At 46.5% G+C, this 27,706-nt stretch overlaps 2 protein-coding genes and 1 long non-coding RNA gene across 11 annotated transcripts; 2 read left to right on the top strand and 1 right to left on the bottom strand.

Moving 5' to 3' along the window:
• Positions 1-2,799: 2,799 nt before the first annotated feature.
• On the top strand, positions 2,800-27,602 carry LOC127915289 (carbonic anhydrase 14-like). Of its 4 annotated transcripts, none has more exons than XM_052495124.1 (12): positions 2,804-3,190; positions 3,889-3,909; positions 11,448-11,627; positions 17,160-17,305; positions 18,445-18,540; positions 18,764-18,842; positions 19,259-19,416; positions 19,611-19,734; positions 21,694-21,717; positions 21,826-21,910; positions 25,606-25,659; positions 26,747-27,602. In XM_052495124.1, exons 1-12 carry the CDS (start codon positions 3,118-3,120, stop codon positions 26,841-26,843), a joined length of 1,137 nt encoding a protein of 378 aa, XP_052351084.1. In that variant the 5' UTR covers positions 2,804-3,117; the 3' UTR covers positions 26,844-27,602. The 4 variants fall into 4 exon arrangements, with proteins under 4 accessions (XP_052351086.1, XP_052351087.1, XP_052351084.1 ...); XM_052495125.1 differs by having other exon boundaries at positions 2,806-3,190; positions 18,764-18,830; XM_052495126.1 differs by lacking the exon at positions 3,889-3,909 and having other exon boundaries at positions 2,800-3,190.
• On the top strand, positions 13,626-17,148 carry LOC127915290 (mucin-3A-like). 6 transcript variants are annotated; one of them, XM_052495128.1, is made up of 4 exons: positions 13,626-14,213; positions 14,447-15,417; positions 15,466-15,561; positions 16,540-17,148. In XM_052495128.1, exons 1-2 carry the CDS (start codon positions 13,704-13,706, stop codon positions 14,870-14,872), a joined length of 936 nt encoding a protein of 311 aa, XP_052351088.1. In that variant the 5' UTR covers positions 13,626-13,703; the 3' UTR covers positions 14,873-15,417; positions 15,466-15,561; positions 16,540-17,148. The 6 variants fall into 6 exon arrangements, 3 of the variants coding, with proteins under 3 accessions (XP_052351088.1, XP_052351090.1, XP_052351089.1); XR_008090876.1 differs by lacking the exons at positions 15,466-15,561; positions 16,540-17,148 and adding an exon at positions 16,022-16,137 and having other exon boundaries at positions 14,262-15,417; XM_052495130.1 differs by lacking the exon at positions 15,466-15,561 and having other exon boundaries at positions 14,447-15,044; positions 16,773-17,148.
• On the bottom strand, positions 20,362-21,687 carry LOC127915291 (uncharacterized). The gene is made up of 3 exons (XR_008090877.1): positions 21,260-21,687; positions 20,976-21,188; positions 20,362-20,931 (listed from the first exon to the last, which is right to left on the bottom strand). It is a non-coding gene; the product is annotated as an uncharacterized LOC127915291 (long non-coding RNA).
• Positions 27,603-27,706: the final 104 nt, after the last annotated feature.

Below are 27,706 nucleotides of genomic sequence, written 5' to 3'. Positions count from 1 at the left end.
GGGATCTAAAGCAGGTCTGTTCATCCCCATCCTTCTGGGTCCTAAAGCAGGTCTGTTCATCCCCATCCTTCTGGGATATAAAGCAGGTCTGTTCATCCCCATCCTTCTGGGTCCTAAAGCAGGTCTGTTCATCCCCATCCTTCTGGGATCTAAAGCAGGTCTGTTCATCCCCATCCTTCTGGGTCCTAAAGCAGGTCTGTTCATCCCCATCCTTCTGGGTCCTAAAGCAGGTCTGTTCATCCCCATCCTTCTGGGTCCTAAAGCAGGTCTGTTCATCCCCATCCTTCTGGGTCCTAAAGCAGGTCTGTTCATCCCCATCTTTCTAGGTCCTAAAGCAGGTCTGTTCTACCCCATCCTTCTGGGTCCTAAAGAAGGTCTGTTCATCCCCATCCTTCTGGGTCCTAAAGCAGGTCTGTTCATCCCCATCCTCCTGGGTCCTAAAGCAGGTCTGTTCATCCCCATCCTTCTGGGTCCTAAAGCAGGTCTGTTCATCCCCATCCTCCTGGGTCCTAAAGCAGGTCTGTTCATCCCCATCCTTCTGGGTCCTAAAGCAGGTCTGTTCATCCCCATCCTCCTGGGTCCTAAAGCAGGTCTGTTCATCCCCATCCTTCTGGGTCCTAAAGCAGGTCTGTTCATCCTCATCCTCCTGGGTCCTAAAGCAGGTCTGTTCATCCCCATCCTTCTGGGTCCTAAAGAAGGTCTGTTCATCCCCATCCTTCTGGGTCCTAAAGCAGGTCTGTTCCTCCCCATCCTTCTGGGTCCTAAAGCAGGTCTGTTCATCCCCATCCTTCTAGGTCCTAAAGCAGGTCTGTTCACCCCCATCCTTATGGGTCCTAAAGCAGGTCTGTTCCTCCCCATCCTCCTCGTTCCTAAAGCAGGTCTGTTCACCCCCATCCTTATGGGTCCTAAAGCAGGTCTGTTCCTCCCCATCCTCCTCGGTCCTAAAGCAGGTCTGTTCCTCCCCATCCTTCTGGGTCCTAAAGCAGGTCTGTTCATCCCCATCCTTCTGGGTCCTAAAGCAGGTCTGTTCCTCCCCATCCTCCTGGGTCCTAAAGCAGGTCTGTTCATTCCCATCCTTCTAGGTCCTAAAGCAGGTCTGTTCATCCCCATCCTTCTGGGTCCTAAAGCAGGTCTGTTCATCCCCATCCTTCTGGGTCCTAGAGCAGGTCTGTTCATCCCCATCCTCCTGGGTCCTAGAGCAGGTCTGTTCATCCCCATCCTCCTGGGTCCTAGAGCAGGTCTGTTCATCCCCATCCTTCTAGGTCCTAAAGCAGGTCTGTTCCTCCCCATCCTTCTGGGTCCTAAAGCAGGTCTGTTCATCCCCATCCTTCTGGGTCCTAAAGCAGGTCTGTTCCTCCCCATCCTCCTGGGTCCTAAATCAGGTCTGTTCATTCCCATCCTTCTAGGTCCTAAAGCAGGTCTGTTCATCCCCATCCTTCTGGGTCCTAAAGCAGGTCTGTTCCTCCCCATCCTTCTGGGATCTAAAGCAGGTCTGTTCATCCCCATCCTTCTGGGTCCTAAAGCAGGTCTGTTCATCCCCATCCTTCTGGGTCCTAAAGCAGGTCTGTTCCTCCCCATCCTTCTGGGTCCTAAAGCAGGTCTGTTCCTCCCCATCCTTCTGGGTCCTAGAGCAGGTCTGTTCCTCCCCATCCTTCTGGGTCCTAAAGCAGGTCTGTTCATCCCCATCCTTCTGGGTCCTAAAGCAGGTCTGTTCCTCCCCATCCTTCTGGGTCCTAAAGCAGGTCTGTTCATCCCCATCCTTCTGGGTCCTAAAGCAGGTCTGTTCCTCCCCATCCTTCTGGGTCCTAAAGCAGGTCTGTTCCTCCCCATCCTTCTGGGTCCTAAAGCAGGTCTGTTCCTCCCCATCCTTCTGGGTCCTAAAGCAGGTCTGTACCTCCCTATCCTTCTGGGTCCTAAAGCAGGTCTGTTCCTCCCCATCCTTCTGGGTCCTAAAGCAGGTCTGTTCCTCCCCATCCTTCTGGGTCCTAAAGCAGGTCTGCTCCTCCCCATCCTTCTGGGTCCTAAAGCAGGTCTGTTCCTCCCCATCCTTCTGGGTCCTAAAGCAGGTCTGTTCCTCCCCATCCTCTTGGGTCCTAAAGCAGGTCTGTTCCTCCCCATCCTCCTGGGTCCTAAAGCAGGTCTGTTCCTCCCCATCCTCCTGGGTCCTAAAGCAGGTCTGTTCCTCCCCATCCTCCTGGGTCCTAGAGCAGGTCTGTTCCTCCCCATCCTCCTGGGTCCTAAAGCAGGTCTGTTCCTCCCCATCCTCCTGGGTCCTAGAGCAGGTCTGTTCCTCCCCATCCCTCCCACTGTCTCACTCTGTCATAATCTGTCCTGCTGCCCAGTGCTTCATGCAAACGCTAATGACAGCTTGTTCTGAGAAATTAGTTTTGCATTAAACTGAAAACAAACAAATAAGACATACACACACGCGCCAACATGCCCACTTTCTCACCGATGTGCAGGAGTTATCTAGATTACCAATGGATGGATTAGTCTACTTTTGTTCCAAGCTCATACATCAACAAACCCAGACAGAGTTTAGCAATATGTCCGGCTACCCCCTCTCACTCCCTCTCTTTCTATCTCTAGCGCTCTCTTTCACACAAATTCTCCAATCACCTCCACTCCCCCCATTCTCTATATTCCACTATTATTTAAATTCTCCCCCTTCACTCTGTCCGTCTCTCTCTCTCCCTCTCTCTCTCTCTCTCTCTCTCTCTCTCTCTCTCTCTCTCTCTCTCTCTCTCTCTCTCTCTCACTCTCACTCTCACTCTCTCTCTCTCACTCTCACTTTCTCACTCTCTCTCTCTGTTTTGTCACTAAGCTTTTCAGTGCCCAACACTGGACTCATGCCCACTCACTTGTCCACCCTTTGCATTCTTCCTTTCTTTGTCTCTTGGCTCTCTCTCTCACTCAATCACTCTTTCCCTCTCCATCTCTACTTTACTGAGACCTAAACTGCTACTTTGAATGATAGAGGGGACCCAGTGTGTAACGCACACATTCTGAGCTAATTTAGATAGCTGTAGCAGGTTGGATCAGGAGCCCCTGTCTCTCTCTCTCTATCTCTCTGTCTGTCCGCTCATCTGTGGTTGTGTATGGGAGAGGAGGGCTAACATGGACTTGGTGGGTCTCTCTCTGCCTCTATTACTTGTGTTTTGGCAATGGACAACTACCACAGGCGCCGCCGGTAAGACCTACATCAGCCTTAAGATGGTTTGTTTTGGTTATTGTTTGTTGTTGTGGTAGTACACTCTTGGAAAAAAGGGTTCCAAAAGGGTTCTTCAGCTGTCCCCTTTTTGGATTCAGGTAAAACCCATTTTGGTTCCAGATAGAACCCCTTTGGCTTCCTCTGTGGAACCAAAAAGTGTTATTCAAAGGGTTCTCCTATGGGGACAGCCGAAGAACCCTTTTGGGTTCTAGATAATACCCTTTTTTCTTAGAGTGTAGCGGTGGGGTTAGTGGTGGTGGTGGTGGTTATGGTGGTGCTGGTGGAGGTCGTGGTGCCGGTGGAGGTTGTAGAAACTTGTAGCAGTAGTAATAACAGTAGAATAGTGGCAGTAGAATCAGTAGTTGAACAAGTTGAACAAGGAACAGTATAGTGGTAGTTGAGATATACTGTACATAGTAGTTCAGATATACTGTATACAGCAGTTCAAATATACTGTATATAGTAGTGCAGATGTACTGTATATAGCATATATATTTTTACAGAGATATCATTTCACTTTTCAATGACACCTGTTCATATTGAAAATGTCACTTGCTGACAATATGTTGAATACTTTGGTGAATGTAGTAATACTAAATATAATTGTTGAGAACTGCTGTAATGTATTGTTGTGAGAATGACAATGAAGAAACGTGATTTTATTTCCCCTCTTTCAGTGACGTACTGGACGTACACGGGTAAGAACATCTCTCTCAATAACCAAAAGGCCTTCAAGTTGATTTCTAACTATGTTATTATAACTCATAAAGTAAGTGTACATCACAGTGTGAATATTATCCCTGCCACTAAACAAATACCACAGTACACTCTCTGGCTGTCTGTCATTTATACATCAGCTCACCTACTGTACGCTTTTTTCTCTCTCTCTCTCTCTCTCTCTCTCTCTCTCTCTCTCTCTCTCTCTCTCTCTCTCTCTCTCTCTCTCTCTCTCTCTCTCTCTCTCTCTCTCTCTCTCTCTCTCTCTCTCTCTCTCTCTCTCTGTCTGTCTGTCTGTCTGTCTGTCTGTCTGTCTGTGCATGGGAGAAACGGAAACGATGAGTGGGGGATGGAGAGAGGGAGGGCAATGGGGGTGCAGAAGAGGGAAAGAGAGCTAGAGAAGGGGAGGAAAACAAGAGAAGTGGCAGGTGCATGAGGAGGATGAAGAGTTTGAAAGACGTGTTTCAGCAGCATTGTTACGCCACACAATAACCCTGTGTGTTAATTGCACTGTCCAGGCTGAGGCACACTGCCTGCCTATCATGTGGACAATGACTCTGTAGACCTGAAGGGCCCTTAGTGAATGCATACAGAGTGGTAGTGTGTACACTAAGTTCACACAGAGCTTTTCCATTCACATAAAGTACAGAAGTGTACAGTATGTCCTCAAACCAGAGCCTGTGTCCAGGGCTAGATGGCATCACCACATGGTGATGTTTTTCTCTGTGTTCTATTGGACGCAATATACTGTTCAAGTAAATGGTGATGTGGGAGTTGTGTTGTATTGGTGTGTGTGAGGTGATCTGTGGCATTCTGTGGCTGGCTCGCTCACAGGCACTGTGGCTCTTTGTATGGTATTTTGTGTGACTGTGTGTGTGTGTGGCATTGTTCCCATTAACATTGGGGACAGTGGCAGCGCTATGAGAGGTAGAGCAGGTCAGAATGACGGAATATTCTCTCCGTTGTAACCATGGGGACCTCCATGACAACCAACTGTGGAGCTGCAGGACAAGTTTTTCTCCTTTTTTGGGGGCGGTGGGCAAGGAGGGGGATAGAGGACGGCTTAGAGGTACAGGCCGGGGGAGGGGAGAGTGTGTGTGTATGTGTATGTGTATGTGTATGTGTGTGTGTGCATGTATGTGTATGTGTGCGTGTGCGTGTGCGTGTGCGCGTATGTGTGTGTGTGTGTGTGTGTGTGTGTGTGTGTGTGTGTGTGTGTGTGTGTGTGTGTGTGTGTGTGTGTGTGTGTGTGTGTGTGTGTGTGTGTGTGTGTGTGTGTGTGTGTGTGTGTGTAGGCCCAGCTAGCACATTTTGTTCCTTGGAAGTTGTGGGAACGTATGTTTTTGGTTTGACATTGGTTATGAGAACGATGTGAAGTTCCTTAAATGCGCTGAGAACGAACCAAAGCTAAGCGACTATCCTGCACCATTCCCAGAAAGTTGTGGGTAGATTGTACGCAAAATAACCATAAGACAACCACGCTCTCACCAAGCTCTAACAAAAATATGGTTCACAGAACTTTTTTTGTGGTAGCTGGGGAGATAGTGATGGTGTAAAAAGTCTCTCTCTAATCCCCCTAGGAAAGTAAAATCCCCCTGGGCCCATTGCAGATAAACACTAGGGTGGAGTGGAGAGACAGAGTGTGTGTGTAAGTATAGCACTAATGTAGAAAGGATCCCCTCACATTGATTAACAGTAGCATGAGAGTAGAGCTCTGACCTCTGTAGCAGGCTAGAGCACCCTGAGGGTAGGGGAGGAGACCTCACATTGATTAACAGTAGCATGGAGAGTAGAGCACTGACCTCTGTAGCAGGCTAGAGCACCCTGAGGGTAGGGGAGGAGACCTCACATTGATTAACAGTAGCATGGAGAGTAGAGCACTGACCTCTGTAGCAGGCTAGAGCACCCTGAGGGTTAGAGAGGAGACCTCACATTGATTAACAGTAGCATGGAGAGTAGAGCACTGACCTCTGTAGCAGGCTAGAGCACCCTGAGGGTTGGAGAGGAGACCTCACATTGATTAACAGTAGCATGGAGAGTAGAGCACTGACCTCTGTAGCAGGCTAGAGCACCCTGAGGGTTGGGGAGGAGACCTCACATTGATTAACAGTAGCATGGAGAGTAGAGCTCTGACCTCTGTAGCAGGCTAGAGCACCCTGAGGGTTGGAGAGGAGACCTCACATTGATTAACAGTAGCATGGAGAGTAGAGCACTGACCTCTGTAGCAGGCTAGAGCACCCTGAGGGTTGGGGAGGAGACCTCACATTGATTAACAGTAGCATGGAGAGTAGAGCTCTGACCTCTGTAGCAGGCTAGAGCACCCTGAGGGTTGGAGAGGAGACCTCACATTGATTAACAGTAGCAAGGAGAGTAGAGCACTGACCTCTGTAGCAGTCTAGAGCACCCTGAGGGTTAGAGAGGAGACCTCACATTGATTAACAGTAGCAAGGAGAGTAGAGCACTGACCTCTGTAGCAGGCTAGAGCACCCTGAGGGTTGGGGAGGAGACCTCACATTGATTAACAGTAGCATGGAGAGTAGAGCACTGACCTCTGTAGCAGGCTAGAGCACCCTGAGGGTTGGGGAGGAGACCTCACATTGAGATCTGAATGAACCCTCTGTGTATTCGGTATTATTAACTGTTATAATTGTGCTGGTTTGAGTCTAAGTTGTGCTCATGCCCCTGTCCTTTACTACCATCACCCCTCTCCTCTGTTCTGACTACTCTCACATTCAAAATCTTCCTCTTGCTTGTCACTCTCTTTTTCAGATGTTCCATTCTCTACATGTCCTTTTATTATTCCCCCTCTCCGACCCATTCTCCTGTTTTCCCTCAGTCTCTCTAGTCTGAATCCCCTCTACCCCTGTCTCTCTCTTTCTCTCTGTTCCAAGAATGTCTCTCTGTGCCCCATCAGTCTCCCTCTCTCTGCTCCACTTTCTCTCTCCCCTCCAATTAGTAATGAGGAAGGATGTGTGTGTGTGTGTGTGTGTGTGTGTGTGTGTGTGTGTGTGTGTGTGTGTGTGTGTGTGTGTGTGTGTGTGTGTGTGTGTGTGTGTGTGTGTGCGCGCGCACCACTGTGAATATAATACACCACCTCATCATGCACGCATGACTGACCACTGACTTTACACTCTGGTATACACACTCTCTCTCACACACACACACACACACACACACACACACACACACACACACACACACACACACACACACACACACACACACACACACACACACACACACACACACAGCCAGTATTCTAACATTCTGATACTCCATACAGATGTAGGATCTTAATTTGACCAGTATTGTTGTAGCATAGTAATCCTGCAGCAACACGATTTGAACTTTTCGACCATAATATTGCTTGACCGGTGGTTAGGCTATTAGCTGGACAAAAGTATGTTACAGTACATGAAAGTGCAATGCTACCTTCAGAAAGTATTCATACCTCTTGAAATATTCCAAATTTTGTTGTGTTACAGCCTGAATTCAAAAAGGATGAAATATTTTTTTTCCCACCCATCTAAACATAATAATACCCCATAATGAAAAAGTGAAAACATGTTTTAAGAAATTGTTGCAAATTTATTGAAAATGAAATACAGAAATATCTCATTTATATAAGTATTGAGTCAATACTTTGTAGAAGCACCTTTGGCAGCGATTACAGCTGTGAGTGTTTCTGGGTAAGTCTCTAAGAGCTTTCCACACCTGGATTGTGCAACATTTGCCCATTATTCTTTTCAAATTCTTAAAGCTCTGTCAAATTGTTTGTTGATCATTGCTTGACAACCATTTTCAAGTAGATTTAAGTCAAAACGGTATCTAGGCCACTCAGGAACATTTACTGTCTTCTTGGTAAGCAACTCTAAGATTCTGTAGATTTGACCTTGTGTTTTAGGTTATCTAGGTTATTGTCTCCCAGTGTCTGGTGGAAAGCAGACTAAAATACATTTCCCTCTAGGATTTTGCCTGTGCTTAGCTCCATTCCGTTTATATTTTATCCTGAAAATGCATCGCTAATAACATAGTAGCAGCAGCGTGGGGGGGGGGGGTCCAATTAGCCTGGGTAGACATTTGATTAGCTGTTCAGGAGTCTTATGGCTTGGTGGTAGAAGCTGTTTAGAAGCCTCTTGGACCTAGACTTGGCACTCCGGCACCACCTGCCGTGCGGTAGCAGAGAGGACAGTCTATGACTGGGGTGGATGGAGTCTTTGACAATGTTTAGGGCCTTCCTCTGACACCGCCTGGTATAGAGGTCCAGTGATGTACTGGGCCGTACACACTACCCTCTGTAGTGCCTCGCGGTCGGAAGCCGAGCAGTTGCCATAACAGGCAGTGATGTACTGGGCCGTACACACTACACTCTGTAGTGCCTCGCGGTCGGAAGCCGAGCAGTTGCCATAACAGGCAGTGATGTACTGGGCCGTACACACTACACTCTGTAGTGCCTCGCGGTCGGAAGCCGAGCAGTTGCCATAACAGGCAGTGATGCAACCCATCAGGATGCTCTCGATGGCACAGCTGTAGAAACTTTTGAGGATCTGAGGACCCATGCCAAATCTTTTCAGTCTCCTGAGGGGGAATAGGTTTTGTCGTGCCCACTTCACAACTGTCTTGATGTGTTTGGACCATGTTAGTTTGTTGGTGATGTGGACACCAAGGAATTTGAAGCTCTCAACCTGTTCCCCTACAGCCCCGTCGATGAGAATGGGGCCGTGCTCAGTCCTCTTTTTCCTGTAGTCCACAATCATCTCCTTTGTCTTGATCACTTTGAAGGAGAGGTTGTTGTCCTGGCACCACAATGCCAGGTCTGTGACCTTCTCCCTATAGGCTGTCTCATCGTTGTCGGTGATCAGGCCTACCACTGTTGTGTCATCAGCAAACTGAATGATGGTGTTGGAGTTGTGCCTGGCCGTGCAGTCATGAGTGAACAGGGAATACAGGAGGGGACTGAGCACGCACCCCTGAGGGTCCCCTGTGTTTAGGATCAGCGTGGCGGATGTGTTGTTACCTATCCTTACCAACTGGGGGCGGCCTGTCAGTAAGTCTAGGATCCAGTTGCAAAGTGAGGTGTTTAGTCCCAGGGTCGTTAGCTTAGTGATGAGCTTTGAGGGCACTGTGGTGTTGAACGCTGAGCTGTAGTCAATGAACAGCATTCTCACATAGGTGTTCCTTTTGTCCAGGTGGGAAAGGGCAGTGTGGAGTGCAATAGAGATTGCATCTTTTGTGGATCTGTTGGTGCGGTATGCAAATTGGAGTGGGTCTAGGGTTTCTTGGATAATGATGTGAGTCTGTGCGTGTGTGTGTGTGTATGTGTGTGTGTGTGTGTGTGTGTGTGTGTGTGTGTGTGTGTGTGTGTGTGTGTGTGTGTGTGTGTGTGTGTGTGTGTGTGTGTGTGTGTGTGTGTGTGTGTGTGTGTGTGTGTGTGTGTGTGTAAGTGTGTTTGTGTATGTAACGTATACAGTGGGGCAAAACCGTATTTAGTCAGCCACCAATTGTGCAAGTTCTCCCACTTAAAAAGATGAGAGAGGTCTGTAATTTTCATCATAGGTACATTCAACTATGACAGACAAAATATCCAGAAAATCACATTGTAGGATTTTTAATGAATTTATTTGCAAATTATGGTGGAAAATAAGTATTTGGTCACCTACAAACAAGCAAGATTTCTGGCTCTCACAGACCTGTAACTTCTTCTTTAAGAGGCCCCTCTGTCCTCCACTTGTTACCTGTATTAATGGGACCTGTTTGAACTTGTTATCAGTATAAAAGACACCTGTCCACAACCTCAAACAGTCACACTCCAAACTCCACTATGGTCAAGACCAAAGAGCTGTCAAAGGACACTAGAAACAAAATTGTAGACCTGCACCAGGCTGGGAAGACTGAATCTGCAATAGGTAATCAGCTTGGTTTGAATAAATCAACTGTGGGAGCAATTATTAGGAAATGGAAGACATACAAGACCACTGATAATCTCACTCGATCTGGGGCTCCACGCAAGATCTCACCCCGTGGGGTCAAAATGATCACAAGAACAGTGGGCAAAAATCCCAGAACCACACGGGGGGACCTAGTGAATGACCTGCAGAGAGCTGGGACCAAAGTAACAAAGCCTACCATCAGTAACACACTACGCCGCCAGGGACTCAAATCCTGCAGTGCCAGACGTGTCCCCCTGCTTAAGCCAGTACATGTCCAGGCCCGTCTGAAGTTTGCTAGAGAGCATTTGGATGATCCAGAAGAAGATTGGGAGAATGTCATATGGTCAGATGAAACCAAAATACACCTTTTTGGTAAAAACTCAATTCGTCATGTTTGGAGGACAAAGAATGCTGAGTTGCATCCAAATAACACCATACCTACTGTGAAGCATGGGGGTGGAAACATCATGCTTTGGGGATGTTTTTCTGCAAAGGGACCAGGACGACTGATCCGTGTAAAGGAAAGAATGAATGGGGTCATGTATCGTGAGATTTTGAGTGAAAACCTCCTTCCATCAGTAAGGGCATTGAAGATGAAACGTGACTGGGTCTTTCAGCATGACAATGATCCCAAAAACACCGCCCGGGCAACGAAGGAGTGGCTTCGTAAGAAGCATTTCAAGGTCCTGGAGTGGCCTAGCCAGTCTCCAGATCTCAACCCCATAGAAAATCTTTGGAGGGAGTTGAAAGTCCGTGTTGCCCAGCAACAGCCCCAAAACATCACTGCTCTAGAGGAGATCTGCATGGAGGAATGGCAAAATACCAGCAGCAGTGTGTGAAAACCTTGTGAAGACTTACAGAAAACGTTTGACCTCTGTCATTGCCAACAAAGGGTATATAACAAAGTATTGAGATAAACTTTTGTTATTGACCAAATACTTATTTTCCACCATAATTTGCAAATAAATTCATTAAAAATCCTACAATGTGATTTTCTAGATTTTTTTCCCTCATTTTGTCTGTCATAGTTGAAGTGCACCTATGATGAAAATTACAGGCCTCTCTCGTCTTTTTAAGTGGGAGACCTTGCACAATTGGTGGCTGACTAAATACTTTTTTCCCTCACTGTATGTGTGTGTGTTGTGTGTCTGGGTGTGTGTTCGTAAGGGTGATGATGCTCATTAGTCATTAGTCAGAGAAGGTCAGGTGGGTCGGCAGGGTAGCCTAGAAGTTAGAGCGTTGGACTAGTAACCAAAAGGTTGCAATTTCGAATTCCCGAGCTGACAAGGTACAACTCTGTCGTTCTGCCCCTGAACAGCCGTTCCTAGGCCGTCATTGAAAATAAGAATGTGTTCTTTACTGACATGCCTAGTAAAAAAAAAAAAGAAAGTATAGCAGGGGAGTGTGAAAGAGAGGATGATCCCCAACTTATCTTTTGTTTTCCACAGAAAAGGGTCAAGAGGTCAATATGAAATGTTACAAAAGAAAAGGCCTGCTGACTGACTGGCCATGCTTAATGTGTGTCACTGACAGAGAGTCACAAGATGTGTCATGTTTTGGTCACTCTCTTCCCTTCTCCTCCCCCTCAGGTTCAGTAGGCCAGTCCAAGTGGGCGGATTACTTCCCAGACTGTGGTGGTAAGGCCCAGTCTCCGGTTGACGTGGCAACGGTCCAGACCCAGTATGACCCCAGCCTGGGCCCTCTTACCCCCCTCGGTTATAGCCAGCACGGCAACAAACCCTTCAGCCTCTACAACAACGGACATACAGGTAACTACAGCAACCATGCTGACTCCATCACTAACAACATACAGGTAACTACAGTAACCATGCTGACTCCATCACTAACAACATACAGGTAACTACAGCAACCATGCTGACTCCATCACTAACAACATACAGGTAACTACAGTAACCATGCTGACTCCATCACTAACAACATACATACAGGTAACTACAGCAACCATGCTGACTCCATCACTTACAACAGAAAGGTAAGTACTGTAACCATGCTGAGTCCATCACTTACAACAGAAAGGTAAGTACAGCAACCTTGCTGACTCCATCACTAACAACAGCCATACAGGTAACTACAGCAACCATGCTGACTCCATCACTTACAACAGAAAGGTAAGTACAGCAACCATGCTGACTCCATCACTTACAACAGAAAGGTAAGTACAGCAACCATGCTGACTCCATCACTTACAACAGAAAGGTAAGTACAGCAACCATGCTGGCAACGTGGCAACATACATACAAGTAACTACAGCAACCATGCTGACTCCATCACTAACAACATACAGGTAACTACAGTAACCATGCTGACTCCATCACTAACAACATACATACAGGTAACTACAGCAACCATGCTGACTCCATCACTTACAACAGAAAGGTAAGTACAGCAACCTTACTGACTCCATCACTAACAACATACAGGTAACTACAGCAACCATGCTGACTCCATCACTAACAACATACAGGTAACTACAGCAACCATGTTGACTCCATCACTAACAACAGAAAGGTAAGTACAGCAACCATGCTGACTCCATCACTAACAACAGAAAGGTAAGTACAGCAACCATGCTGACTCCATCACTAACAACAGAAAGGTAAGTACAGCAACCATGCTGACTCCATCACTAACAACATACAGGTAACTACAGCAACCATGCTGACTCCATCACTAACAACATACAGGTAACTACAGCAACCATGTTGACTCCATCACTAACAACATACAGGTAACTACAGCAACCATGCTGACTCCATCACTAACAACATACATACAGGTAACTACAGCAACCATGCTGACTCCATCACTAACAACATACAGGTAACTACAGCAACCATGCTGACTCCATCACTAACAACATACAGGTAACTACAGCAACCATGCTGACTCCATCACTAACAACATACATACAGGTAACTACAGCAACCATGCTGACTCCATCACTAACAACATACATACAAGTAACTACAGCAACCATGCTGACTCCATCACTAACAACATACATACAGGTAACTACAGCAACCATTCTGACTCCATCACTAACAACATACATACAGGTAACTACAGCAACCATTCTGACTCCATCACTAACAACATACAGGTAACTACAGCAACCATGCTGACTCCATCACTAACAACATACATACAGGTAACTACAGCAACCATTCTGACTCCATCACTAACAACATACATACAGGTAACTACAGCAACCATGCTGACTCCATCACTAACAACATACAGGTAACTACAGCAACCATTCTGACTCCATCACTAACAACATACATACAGGTAACTACAGCAACCATTCTGACGCCATCACTAACAACATACATACAGGTAACTACAGCAACCATGCTGACTCCATCACTAACAACATACATACAGGTAACTACAGCAACCATGCTGACTCCATCACTAACAACATACATACAGGTAACTACAGCAACCATGCTGACTCCATCACTAACAACATACATACAGGTAACTACAGCAACCATGCTGACTCCATCACTAACAACATACATACAGGTAACTACAGCAACCATGCTGACTCCATCACTAACAACATACATACAGGTAACTACAGCAACCACGCTGACTCCATCACTAACAACATACATACAGGTAACTACAGCAACCATGCTGACTCCATCACTAACAACATACATACAGGTAACTACAGCAACCATGCTGACTCCATCACTAACAACATACATACAGGTAACTACAGCAACCACGCTGACTCCATCACTAACATACATACAGGTAACTACAGCAACCATGCTGACTCCATCACTAACAACATACAGGTAACTACAGCAACCATGCTGACGCCATCACTAACAACATACATACAGGTAACTACAGCAACCATGCTGACTCCATCACTAACAACATACATACAGGTAACTACAGCAACCATGCTGACTCCATCACTAACAACATACATACATGTAACTACAGCAACCATTCTGACGCCATCACTAACAACATACATACAGGTAACTACAGCAACCATGCTGACTCCATCACTAACAACATACATACAGGTAACTACAGCAACCACGCTGACTCCATCACTAACAACATACATACAGGTAACTACAGCAACCATGCTGACTCCATCACTAACAACATACATACAGGTAACTACAGCAACCATTCTGACTCCATCACTAACATACATACAGGTAACTACAGCAACCATGCTGACTCCATCACTAACAACATACATACAGGTAACTACAGCAACCATTCTGACGCCATCACTAACAACATACATACAGGTAACTACAGCAACCATGCTGACTCCATCACTAACAACATACATACAGGTAACTACAGCAACCACACTGACTCCATCACTAACAACATACATACAGGTAACTACAGCAACCATGCTGACTCCATCACTAACAACATACATACAGGTAACTACAGCAACCATTCTGACTCCATCACTAACATACATACAGGTAACTACAGCAACCGTGCTGACTCCATCACTAACAACATACAGGTAACTACAGCAACCATGCTGACTCCATCACTAACAACATACATACAGGTAACTACAGCAACCATGCTGACTCCATCACTAACAACATACATACAGGTAACTACAGCAACCATTCTGACTCCATCACTAACATACATACAGGTAACTACAGCAACCATGCTGACTCCATCACTAACAACATACATACAGGTAACTACAGCAACCATTCTGACGCCATCACTAACAACATACATACAGGTAACTACAGCAACCACGCTGACTCCATCACTAACAACATACATACAGGTAACTACAGCAACCACGCTGACTCCATCACTAACAACATACATACAGGTAACTACAGCAACCATGCTGACTCCATCACTAACAACATACATACAGGTAACTACAGCAACCATTCTGACTCCATCACTAACATACATACAGGTAACTACAGCAACCGTGCTGACTCCATCACTAACAACATACAGGTAACTACAGCAACCATTCTGACTCCATCACTAACAACATACAGGTAACTACAGCAACCATGCTGACTCCTTCACTAACAACATACAGGTAACTACAGCAACCATTCTGACTCCATCACTAACAACATACAGGTAACTACAGCAACCATTCTGACTCCATCACTAACAACATACAGGTAACTACAGCAACCATGCTGACTCCTTCACTAACAACATACAGGTAACTACAGCAACCATTCTGACTCCATCACTAACAACATACAGGTAACTACAGCAACCATTCTGACGCCATCACTAACAACATACATACAGGTAACTACAGCAACCATGCTGACTCCATCACTAACAACATACATACAGGTAACTACAGCAACCACGCTGACTCCATCACTAACAACATACATACAGGTAACTACAGCAACCATGCTGACTCCATCACTAACAACATACATACAGGTAACTACAGCAACCATTCTGACTCCATCACTAACATACATACAGGTAACTACAGCAACCATGCTGACTCCATCACTAACAACATACATACAGGTAACTACAGCAACCATTCTGACTCCATCACTAACAACATACATACAGGTAACTACAGCAACCATTCTGACGCCATCACTAACAACATACATACAGGTAACTACAGCAACCATGCTGACTCCATCACTAACAACATACATACAGGTAACTACAGCAACCACGCTGACTCCATCACTAACAACAGCCATACAGGTAACTACAGCAACCATGCTGACGCCATCACTAACAACATACAGGTAACTACAGCAACCATGCTGACTCCATCACTAACAACATACATACAGGTAACTACAGCAACCATGTTGACTCCATCACTAACAACATACAGGTAACTACAGCAACCATGCTGACTCCATCACTAACAACATACAGGTAACTACAGCAACCATGCTGACTCCATCACTAACAACATACATACAGGTAACTACAGCAACCATGTTGACTCCATCACTAACAACATACAGGTAACTACAGCAACCATGCTGACTCCATCACTAACAACATACATACAGGTAACTACAGCAACCATGCTGACTCCATCACTAACAACATACATACAGGTAACTACAGCAACCATGTTGACTCCATCACTAACAACATACAGGTAACTACAGCAACCATTCTGACGCCATCACTAACAACATACATACAGGTAACTACAGCAACCATGCTGACTCCATCACTAACAACATACATACAGGTAACTACAGCAACCACACTGACTCCATCACTAACAACATACATACAGGTAACTACAGCAACCATGCTGACTCCATCACTAACAACATACATACAGGTAACTACAGCAACCATTCTGACTCCATCACTAACATACATACAGGTAACTACAGCAACCGTGCTGACTCCATCACTAACAACATACAGGTAACTACAGCAACCATGCTGACTCCATCACTAACAACATACATACAGGTAACTACAGCAACCATGCTGACTCCATCACTAACAACATACATACAGGTAACTACAGCAACCATTCTGACTCCATCACTAACATACATACAGGTAACTACAGCAACCATGCTGACTCCATCACTAACAACATACATACAGGTAACTACAGCAACCATTCTGACGCCATCACTAACAACATACATACAGGTAACTACAGCAACCACGCTGACTCCATCACTAACAACATACATACAGGTAACTACAGCAACCACGCTGACTCCATCACTAACAACATACATACAGGTAACTACAGCAACCATGCTGACTCCATCACTAACAACATACATACAGGTAACTACAGCAACCATTCTGACTCCATCACTAACATACATACAGGTAACTACAGCAACCGTGCTGACTCCATCACTAACAACATACAGGTAACTACAGCAACCATTCTGACTCCATCACTAACAACATACAGGTAACTACAGCAACCATGCTGACTCCTTCACTAACAACATACAGGTAACTACAGCAACCATTCTGACTCCATCACTAACAACATACAGGTAACTACAGCAACCATTCTGACTCCATCACTAACAACATACAGGTAACTACAGCAACCATGCTGACTCCTTCACTAACAACATACAGGTAACTACAGCAACCATTCTGACTCCATCACTAACAACATACAGGTAACTACAGCAACCATGCTGACTCCATCACTAACAACATACAGGTAACTACAGCAACCATGCTGACTCCATCACTAACAACATATAGGTAACTACAGCAACCATGCTTTCTCTCCATCACAGTGGTGGTTCCTCTCCCAGGCTGGATGGGTTTAGGGGGGCTGCCCTGGCAGTTCACGGCCGTCCAGATGCACCTGCACTGGGGCAATGGAGCCCCGGAGGCCGGGGGCAGCGAACACACCATCAACGGTCAGAGCTCCGCTGCAGAGGTGAGGGACTGTGTGTGTGTTTGGAGGGGACTGTGTGTGTGTTTGTTGAGGGGACTGTGTGTGTGTTTGTTGAGGGGACTGTGTGTGTGTGTGTGTGTGTTTGTTGAGGGGACTGTGTGTGTGTTTGTTGAGGGGACTGTGTGTGTGTGTGTTTGTTGAGGGGACTGTGTGTGTGTTTGTTCAGTTGAGAAACCATACTATAATCCCATTAAATATTATACAGAAACACTAAACAGCAATCTGGACTCTTAGCTCATCTGGTTAACACTAGTCATAGTAGGAGAAAACAAACTTGAAAATAAAGGTTATTGGAGAACAAGTGTTTGAATGATGTTAATTAATTGGGGAGTGGAATTAAATCTGATTGAAATTGTTGTAAAGACTTCAGGATTAGAAAGCATGTCAAATAAAAGCCTCTCAAACACCTACAGTATACATAGGAAGGGGAACCAACCTTCTCAGGTTAGCAGTGTATTTACTGTACCCCAAAAACACACACACACACACACACACACACACACACACACACACACACACACACACACACACACACACACACACACACACACACACACACACACACACACACACACACTTTTGGAACTTGAAACACTGTCCAATTCTCTGTGTGAAGGGAATGTAGAACATGCAGTGGATCTGCAAAAATGGGTATATGAGAGAGAGAGAGAGAGAGAGAGAGAGAGAGAGAGAGAGAGAGAGAGAGAGAGAGAGAGAGAGAGTTTGTGAGAGTTTGAAAACATGAAGGAGAAGCTCCATGCTCTGGTTACACACTATTACATAAAGACAGACAATTAGTGTTTATCTCTCCACCCTCCCCTACTCCCTCCCTCTCAAAGAGTTTCAATGAGCCAGCATATCCCCCCTCCCTTTCTCTATCACTCTCTCATTCCCTCTCCCTCACTCACTCTCTTTTTCTCCCATCTGAACGCTATGTAAATGAATGTAGCAGCACTTTTCATTCAAACTCAAGGGGGATTTTCCAAAAATTAGACACTGCCACACACACACACACACACACACACACACACACACACACACACACACACACACACACACACACACACACACACACACACACACACACACACACACACTAACCATGTTCCCCCTCTGTGTAGCTGCATGTGGTGCACTACAACTCAGAGCTGTACCCTAACATGTCAGTGGCTATGACCCAGCAGGATGGACTGGCAGTCCTGGGAGTCCTCATAGAGGTAGGACTGTTACATCATAACTAACTGACAGTCACATCAACCACTGGAGACATTACATACTTCAAAAGAGTTGTATTTTTACAATAGGTTACAAATTCCCTTTATTTACGCTTTATTTCTTCAGTTGTAAAATGTACACATCACCAGATTAGTAAGAAAGGCTTTGTGAATGTATAGTAAAGCCTGCACACTTGACCTAAAGGGAAGATGTGTGATCTGTCAGACAGGTGAGGAGGCTAACCAGGCCTTTTGGAACATTCTCAACTACCTGGGTCGCATCAGACATGCAGGTGAGACAGCTGGTAATTATTATTTACCTTTATTTAACCAGGCAAGTCAGTTGAGAACAAATTCTTATTTTCAATGACAGCCTGGGAACAGTGGGTTAACTGCCTTGTTCAGGGGCAGAACAACAGACTTTTACCTTGTCAGCTCGGGGATTGGATCTTGCAAATGTTTGGTTATTAGTCCAACACTCTAACCGCTAGGCTACCTGCCGCCCCAGGTAGCTTAATCAAAGTACACCTTAACCAATCAGCATTATTAATACAGCTACCTTCTAGCAATGTTAACATGACTACAGTAGTTTATGGGGATTATCTGATTTGTTATGCAAGTGCCAAACAGCACCACTATATGCCCCCAGGAGTCAAACACTGTACATCTCCTCTAACTTTCATCTGTCCATCCACCCCTCCATTCCTTCCTCCGTGGTCAGGTCAGAGTGTGTCCATCCCAGCCTTTGATGTCCAGTCCCTCCTGCCCTCTGACCTGGGGCGGTACTACCGATACAATGGCTCTCTCACCACTCCTCCCTGCTTCCAGAGTGTCCTCTGGACCCTCTTCACAGAGACCGTCAAAATCTCACACACACAGGTGAGGGAAGGTGTGTGGTGTGTGTGTGATGGTGATATACTTATGCTTGAATTCAAAGCATCACTATGTCCTCCTCTTCTTTTCTCCCCCTCTTCCCTCCTGTCTTCCTCCTCTTCACCATCTTTCCTCTCTTCCTCCCCTCTTTACTTCTCTCTTTCCTCTTCTCTTCCTCTCTGTCCTCTCTTCTTCCTCAGCTGATGAAGCTGGAGACAGTGCTGTATGCCAGTAAGGAGGACGCTGACCGCGTCGTCATGCAGGACAACTACCGTACACCCCAACCACTTAACGACCGGACCATCCTCTCATCCTTCCCATTAGGTCGGGGGAGGGGGGGGTTCTCTAACACAACCAACAGCCTCGTACCTAACAGCAGCATCAGCAGGAAGGGCATGGGGCGGGCTAGCCTCGTAGCTAACAGCAGCATCAGCAGGAAGGGCATGGGGCGGGCTAGCCTCGTACCTAACAGCAGCATCAGCAGGAAGGGCATGGGGCGGGCTAGCCTCGTAGCTAACAGCAGCATCAGCAGGAAGGGCATGGGGCGGGCTAGCCTCGTAGCTAACAGCAGCATCAGCAGGAAGGGCATGGGGCGGGCTAGCCTCGTAGCTAACAGCAGCATCAGCAGGAAGGGCATGGGGCGGGCTAGCCTCGTAGCTAACAGCAGCATCAGCAGGAAGGGCATGGGGCGGGCTAGCCTTGTACCGTGACCACTAATAACATTTCACCAAACAGTATTAGTGGACACGGTGAGGGGCTCTCGGGGTGGACATGTGGAGGAAGGCTAGCGTTAAACACTAAAGAGAGGAATGTGGTGAGAACTGTGGGAATGTCAAGGGTTACTGACTGTGAAAGAGATAGAGGGAGAGATAGAGATAGAGGGATAGAGGGGGCGGGACAGAGGAAAAGAGAGAGGGGGGGATTTGAGGGAGTGATAGAGAGAAAGAGAGAGATAGAGAGAGAGGGGTAGTGGGGAAGAGAAAGAGGAGCTGTAAATGAGGGGGAGCTCTGTTTACGAGGTGGCTGATTCGTTTTTGCAACATCTCTTCTCTAAACACTGACACTGTTGTTGTCACATGACAAGAGAGGGAGAGAGAGGGAGAGTGAGAAAGAAAGAAAGAAAGAAAGAAAGAAAGAAAGAAAGAAAGAAAGAGAGAGAGAGAGAGAGAGAGAAAGGGAGAGCGAGAAAAGGAGAAAGGGAGAGCAAGAGAGAGAGCGGAACACAGACAAAGGAGAAAGAATTTGTGAAAAACTGATAGGGTGGCCTATGACAACACCATAGGAGGCTGGTGAGAGGAGGACGGCTCATAATAATGGCTGGGGTGGAGTGAATGTGTGTTTGATATCATTCCATTCCGCCCATCCTCCCCAATTAAGGTACCACCAGCCTCCCGTGGATAACACTCATTCCAAAGACTACAGAACACACTGTAGACGTATGATCATTTACCTGTAGTTCTACTGGTAGACAACACTCATTCCAAAGACTACAGAACACACTGTAGACGTATGATCATTTACCTGTAGTTCTACTGGTAGACAACACTCATTCTATGATCATTTACCTGTAGTTCTACTGGTAGACAACACTCATTCCAAAGACTACAGAACACACTGTAGACATATGATCATTTACCTGTAGTTCTACTGGTAGACAACACTCATTCCAAAGACTACAGAACACACTGTAGACATATGATCATTTACCTGTAGTTCTACTGGTAGACAACACTCATTCCAAAGACTACAGAACACACTGTAGACATATGATCATTTACCTGTAGTTCTACTGGTAGACAACACTCATTCCAAAGACTACAGAACACACTGTAGACGTATGATCATTTACCTGTAGTTCTACTGGTAGACAACACTCATTCCAAAGACTACAGAACACACTGTAGACATATGATCATTTACCTGTAGTTCTACTGGTAGACAACACTCATTCCAAAGACTACAGAACACACTGTAGACATATGATCATTTACCTGTAGTTCTACTGGTAGACAACACTCATTCCAAAGACTACAGAACACACTGTAGACATATGATCATTTCCCTGTAGTTCTACTAGATGTTGATTGAACATTAATTCCAACTGAATTATCGACTGCATAAACAAAGTAGCACAGCAGTATTTTTACATGAACCCTCTGTCATGACATCACGATCATGTCAAACCGTTATGATCATGTCAAGCCTGTTATTATGTAGGCCTTATGACAGAGGTACAGGTAATAAGACAATCTCTAAATAACATATCCCTTTTCCCACTTGCAGAATCAGTGAAGGTGTACACTGCCGGTAAGATGTGGACCTTCATAGCTGATTCATTATTAGAGTAGGCCTCTGGTCAATGGCTATCTTTTCATGTTTGATGTACTAGTTGGAATATTTCTCTGTCTGTCTCAGGAGAGATCACAGCGATAGTAATAGGAGCTCTGTGTGGCTGTGTTGGTGTGGCTGTCATCATTCGCTTCATAGTGAAGACTATACGGTAAGGCACTGAGCTGTTAAATGGGGTTTCTTAGCTTACTAGCCTGCCTGAGGGCTATTCTGTTTCTGATTAAACCAACTACTGTTACGGCCGTTAAAAGAAGAGGGAGTGGACCAAAGCACAGGGTGGTAAGTGTTCAAGTGTTTTTTTGAAAATAAATCATGAACAAAATAACAAAGAGCAAAACAACAACGAACAGTTCTGTCAGGTGCAGAAACACAAAACAAAAAATAACTACCCACAAACCCAGGTGGGGAAAAGGTCACCTAAGTATGATTCTCAATCAGAGACAACGATAGACAGCTGCCTCTGTTTGAGAACCACACCCGGCCAAACACAAAGAACTAGAAAACATAGAAATAAAGAAACTAGAATGCCCACCCTAGTCATACCCTGGCCTAACCAAAATAGGGAATAAAAGCCTCTCTATGGCCAGGGCGTGACAGTACCGGACTCCGGCCGCAAAACCTGACTCTAAAGGGGAGGGTCTGGGTGGGCTTCCTTTACAGCGGTGGCTCTGATGCGGGACGTAGACCCCCCTCCGCCTCTGGCTCCCCCCACCTTGGTGGCGCCTCTGGTGCGGGGACCCTCGTAGCGGGCCCCGGACTGGGCACCCTCATTGCTGCGGGCCCCAGACTGGGCAACCTCGTTTGCTGCGGGCCTCGGACTGGGCACGCTAATTTGCTGCGGGCCCCGGACTGGGCACCCTCATTGCTGCGGGCCCCGGACTGGGCAACCTCATTTGCTGCGGGCCCCGGACTGGGCACACTCATTTGCAGCGGGCCCCGGACTGGGCACCCTCATTTGCTGCGGGCCCCGGACTGGGCACCCTCATTTGCTGCGGGCCCCGGACTGGGCACCCTCATTTGCAGCGGGCCCCGGACTGGGCACCCTCATTTGCTGCGGGCCCCGGACTGGCCACCCTCATTTGCTGCGGGCCCCGGACTGGCCACCCTCGTTGCTGGAGGCCCCTTGACTGGAGACCGTCACTGGAGGCTCCGGATTGGAGGCCGTCGTTGGAGGTTTTGTGCCCTGACTCCACACTGGAGGCTTCCTGCCATGGATCATCACTGGAGGCTTCGTGCCATGGATCATCACTGGAGGCTTCTTGCCATGGATCATCACTGGAGGCTTCGTGCCATGGATCATCACTGGAGGCTTTGTGCTATGGATCATCACTGGAGGCTTCGTACCATGGATCATCACTGGAGGCTTCGTGCCATGAATCATCACTGGAGGCTTTGTGCCATGGATCATCACTGGAGGCTTCGTGCCATGGATCATCACTGGAGGCTTCTTGCCATGGATCATCACTGGAGGCTTCGTACCATGGATCATCACTGGAGGCTTCTTGCCATGGATCATCACTGGAGGCTTCGTACCATGGATCATCACTGGAGGCTTCGTGCCATGAATCATCACTGGAGGCTTTGTGCCATGGATCATCACTGGAGGCTTCGTGCCATGGATCATCACTAGAGGCTTCGTGCCATGGATCATCACTGGAGGCTTCTTGCCATGGATCATCACTGGAGGCTTCTTGCCATGGATCATCACTGGAGGGAGGAGACGTATGGGCAGTCTGGTACGTGGAGCTGCTACAGGGCTCACCAGGCTGGGGAGACATGCAAGAGGATTAGTTCTTGGTGCAGGCCTCACCAGGCTGGAGAGACATACAAGAAGTCCTGTCCTTGGCAGAGGCAGCGGATACACTGGGCTGTGGAGGCGCACTGGAGGTCTTGAGCTAGGAGCCTGCACAACCCGTCCTGGCTGGATGGTGACTTTGGCCCGGCATGTGCGGGGCACAGGCACAGGACACACTGGGCTGTGCAGACGCACTGGAGACACAGTGCGCAGAGCCGGCGCAGGATATTCTGGGCCGTAGAGACGTACTGGAGGTCTGGAGAGCAGATCTGGCACAATCCTTCCTGGCTGGATGCTCACCCTAGCCCGGCAGATGCGGGGAGCTGGGATGTAGCGCACCGGGCTAAGAATGCGTACTGGAGACACTATGCGCTCCACCGCATAACACGGTACCTGACCAGTACGACGCCCGCCACAGTAAGCCCGGGGAGTTGGCTCAGGTCTCCTACCTGACTCTGCCACACTCCCTGTGTGCCCCCCCCCCCAAATATTTTTAGGGGGCTGCCTCTCGGGCTTCCTTGCCAGCCGTGTTCCCTCATAACGCTGCCTCTCATCTGTCACTGCTTCCAGTTCCTCCCGTGGATGGCAATACTCCCCAGCCTGCCTCCATGGTCCTTTCCCGTCCAGGATTTCCTCCCATGTCCAGGAGTCCATTACCCACTGCTCATCCTTACCACGCTGCTTGGTCCGTTGGTGGTGGGTAGTTCTGTTACGGCCGTTAAAAGAATAGGGAGTGGACCAAAGCACAGCGTGGTAAGTGTTCATGATTTATTTTCAAAAAACACTTGAACAAAATAACAAAGAGCAAAACAACAACGAACAGTTCTGTCAGGTGCAGAAACACAAAACAAAAAATAACTACCCACAAACCCAGGTGGGGAAAAGGTCACCTAAGTATGATTCTCAATCAGAGACAACGATAGACAGCTGCCTCTGTTTGAGAACCACACCCGGCCAAACACAAAGAACTAGAAAACATAGAAATAAAGAAAGTAGAATGCCCACCCTAGTCACACCCTGGCCTAACCAAAATAGAGAATAAAAGCCTCTCTATGGCCAGGGCGTGACAACTACAGAGTTATCTGAAGTAGAAAACAGTATGGTCAACCAGATTTTTGTTGTACTGGTTACCTGGTTACCTGTGGTATGATTTGATCCAAAATGTCCTGAGTTTCTTTTTGTTCTTGGTGTCTCAATCTTCACATTTCTCTGGGCAGATTTTTCAAACACCTGCTTAATGAAAGGGTCTTGGTAAACAGGTGGAATCCTCCATAATACCTGATACCTACTGCTTCCATGTCCAATACTACATGTTCATAAACCAAATGAATACTACTGCCAGTGTTCTCTGTGACAGGGTTCTAATTACAGGGATGTCTGGAGATGCTAGCCACGCCTATACTAAAAGTTTCTCCCCAAAAGTGTTTTGGCACCCCTTGAATTGTAAAAAAAGAAAACATCAACGTGGGCACCCCCATCAGTGTACCTCCTAGAGTCAATGTGTAATTCCAACCCTGATCAAAAATAACATTACTATGTTAACCACCAGTGATTGGTAGATTCCCTGGCCTATGTGCTCATATCTAGGATCGGTTTGTTAATCCAATCCTAACCGTTAACCATGAGGTCAAAACAAAAAACTGACCTTAGATCAGTGATCAGGGGCAACTTCATCCTCTACCATCTGATTGTTGCTCTGACTGTGTGATAATTGCTCACTTCTTAATCGACCCTTTGTCCCTACATTATGCACTTTAGATTTAGAACCAACAGCCTCGCTTGCCAGGCTTAATGCTAAAGACACATGGTTAGGAATGAGACTAAAGAGCTGAGATGATTGGCTAGGTGTAAGGAATATGGCAAATGTTCACCCAGCCCACACCATACTGCCAATAACTATCTCATTATTTCACATCTAGAAAACGTGCAGAGGAAAATGATAAAGGGTCGGTTCGGGGCATGATTGTTGCCCTTTTAACATGATTGTGTCTGTCTGTGATGTGATCGTTTGTGTTTCCTGGTCAAATGACACTGTGTTTTCATCACAACAGCTCCACCTCTAGCTGGGACGTCCTGCCCAGTGTCCGGCCCGCCCCCGTGCCCAGGTCACCAATCAGATTATGACCTTTGACCTTCACCCCTTTAACCCAAATCCCTGATTCTACTCCCCATCATCTGCCTTCTGTCCCTGGCTAGAGATAACTCCTAGCACCCCTAAACTTTGGTGTGTAGCCTCCAGATCTGAAGAAAGCGCGTAGATGTATCGTTAAAATTGGGCTCAATTGAGCTCGTTTTACTTTTAGCCATTTTACTTACTAATCTAATTCCTTAAGATCTGCAAACACCAAGGTGGTCTAGGAGTTGTTTTTTGGACTGGGACTCGAAATTCCAACATCACGTGTTATCCTAAAGAATCCTAATCCATTCCTGTAATCCTGTTATTCTCTGAAATTTCACAACTCATTTGTTTAAAGTAGATTGTTGTGTCTTTAAATCCAGTGTTGTACTAATATAGCACATTTTCTCCCTCTCAATAGCTTTTTAATGCTGTAACTTCCCACTGGGCACACACGGGTTGAATCAATGTTGTTTCCACGTCGACGTGGAACGTGGTCTGTGCCCAGTGGGTTTCTACGTCACACTCCTCTGTTGAGTCATTGATCCGTTCACTCCATCATTCCCTCCAAAACATTCACCAGGCATTACTCCTCGCTCGTTGTTTACTTGGACTTTTACTGTACTTTGAAGCCTATGAATTATTATTATAATAGATTATGACTTTATTTCATTTGTTGACTTTTCTTCATTTTATTTTTAGTCTGTCTGTCTCTGTCAGTCAGTCAGTCTGTCTTTCAGTCTGTCTTTCAGTCTGTCTGTCTGTCTGTCTGTCTGTCTGTCTGTCTGTCTGTCTGTCTGTCTGTCTGTCTGTCTGTCTGTCTGTAAGTCAGTCGTCTCCCTACCATTATCCATTGTTGTCATTTGGTTCATTTACACATAGACCTGCCATTGGGATGTTTCCCAACAAGAACAAATTCATGCAGTTATTTAGTGTATCACTCTGCTGGATGGTTGAGTAAACTTCTACAAAATACAGTGCAAACAGGGGGAGTATGACATACAGCAGGATCAATGATCTTTTATGCCATGTAGTTCCATTGATGAGTCGGACTGCCTGTGCCCTCTGACATGTAGGACTATGGAGCCAGGGAAGGAGCTGAAACAGGACGTGGCCCTCAACACGACCACTGAACCAGGAAAAAAAGAAGATCCTGTCCCCCCCTCAGTCTGAGACCAATCAGGGACCTCCATGAACGAACCCCCCCCACCAACCACACTCCACCCTCCCTGCCAATGGGCTTTGATGAGTGCCTCTATGGCTCTGGTCCAGAGGAGGCTGGTCGGAGGAGCTATGGGAGGACAGGCTCATTATAATGGGTAGAATGGAATGATGGAGCGGTATCAAACGCATCAAACATATGGAGACCACATGTTTGACTACGTTCCATTTATTCCATTCCAGCCATTACAATAAGCCTATAGCTCCTCCCACAAGCCTCCTCAGCTTTAGTCCATGTGTTTGTCTGCATGGCCTTTTGGGTGAATGCATGGTCTGTTATGGTCTACCTGTATGCATGGTACTCTTTTCCATCCATGTTCTGCCCTTCCTGTCCTAACTTCAGGGCCTCATGGGCACAGCTGGACTGCGTTCAGGGTGACATCATCACTTGCAACTGCCATGCGAGACACAACTCCAAACGAGAGGAAGGAATAGTAGAAACATGTCACACAATTTGTAATTGAAGACTGTATAGTCCAAACCATGTGATTCTGAAATCAGCCCTGCACATTCCTTGCCAGTGGAAGGCCTGTGTGTGTGTGTGTGTGTGTGTGTGTGTGTGTGTGTGTGTGTGTGTGTGTGTGTGTGTGTGTGTGTGTGTGTGTGTGTGTGTGTGTGTGTGTGTGTGTGTGTGTGTGTGTGTGTGTGTGTGTGTGTGTGTGTGTGTTTGTTGCTTGTCTGAATTCAGCTGTAAATACATTAAGCATCAAAATAAAAGAGTTGAATGATGATGTTGCTTGGGTCAGTGTGATATTCACTCTGGTGTAGTACACATGAAGAACACTAGACACTGCTATAGGACAAGTGGTGTAGTA

This window comes from Oncorhynchus keta, chromosome 34 (genome assembly GCF_023373465.1).
Source record: "Oncorhynchus keta strain PuntledgeMale-10-30-2019 chromosome 34, Oket_V2, whole genome shotgun sequence".
Classification (NCBI taxonomy): domain Eukaryota; kingdom Metazoa; phylum Chordata; class Actinopteri; order Salmoniformes; family Salmonidae; genus Oncorhynchus; species Oncorhynchus keta.
Note: the sequence above shows the minus strand (reverse complement) of the source record. Positions and strands in the feature narration are given on the sequence as shown.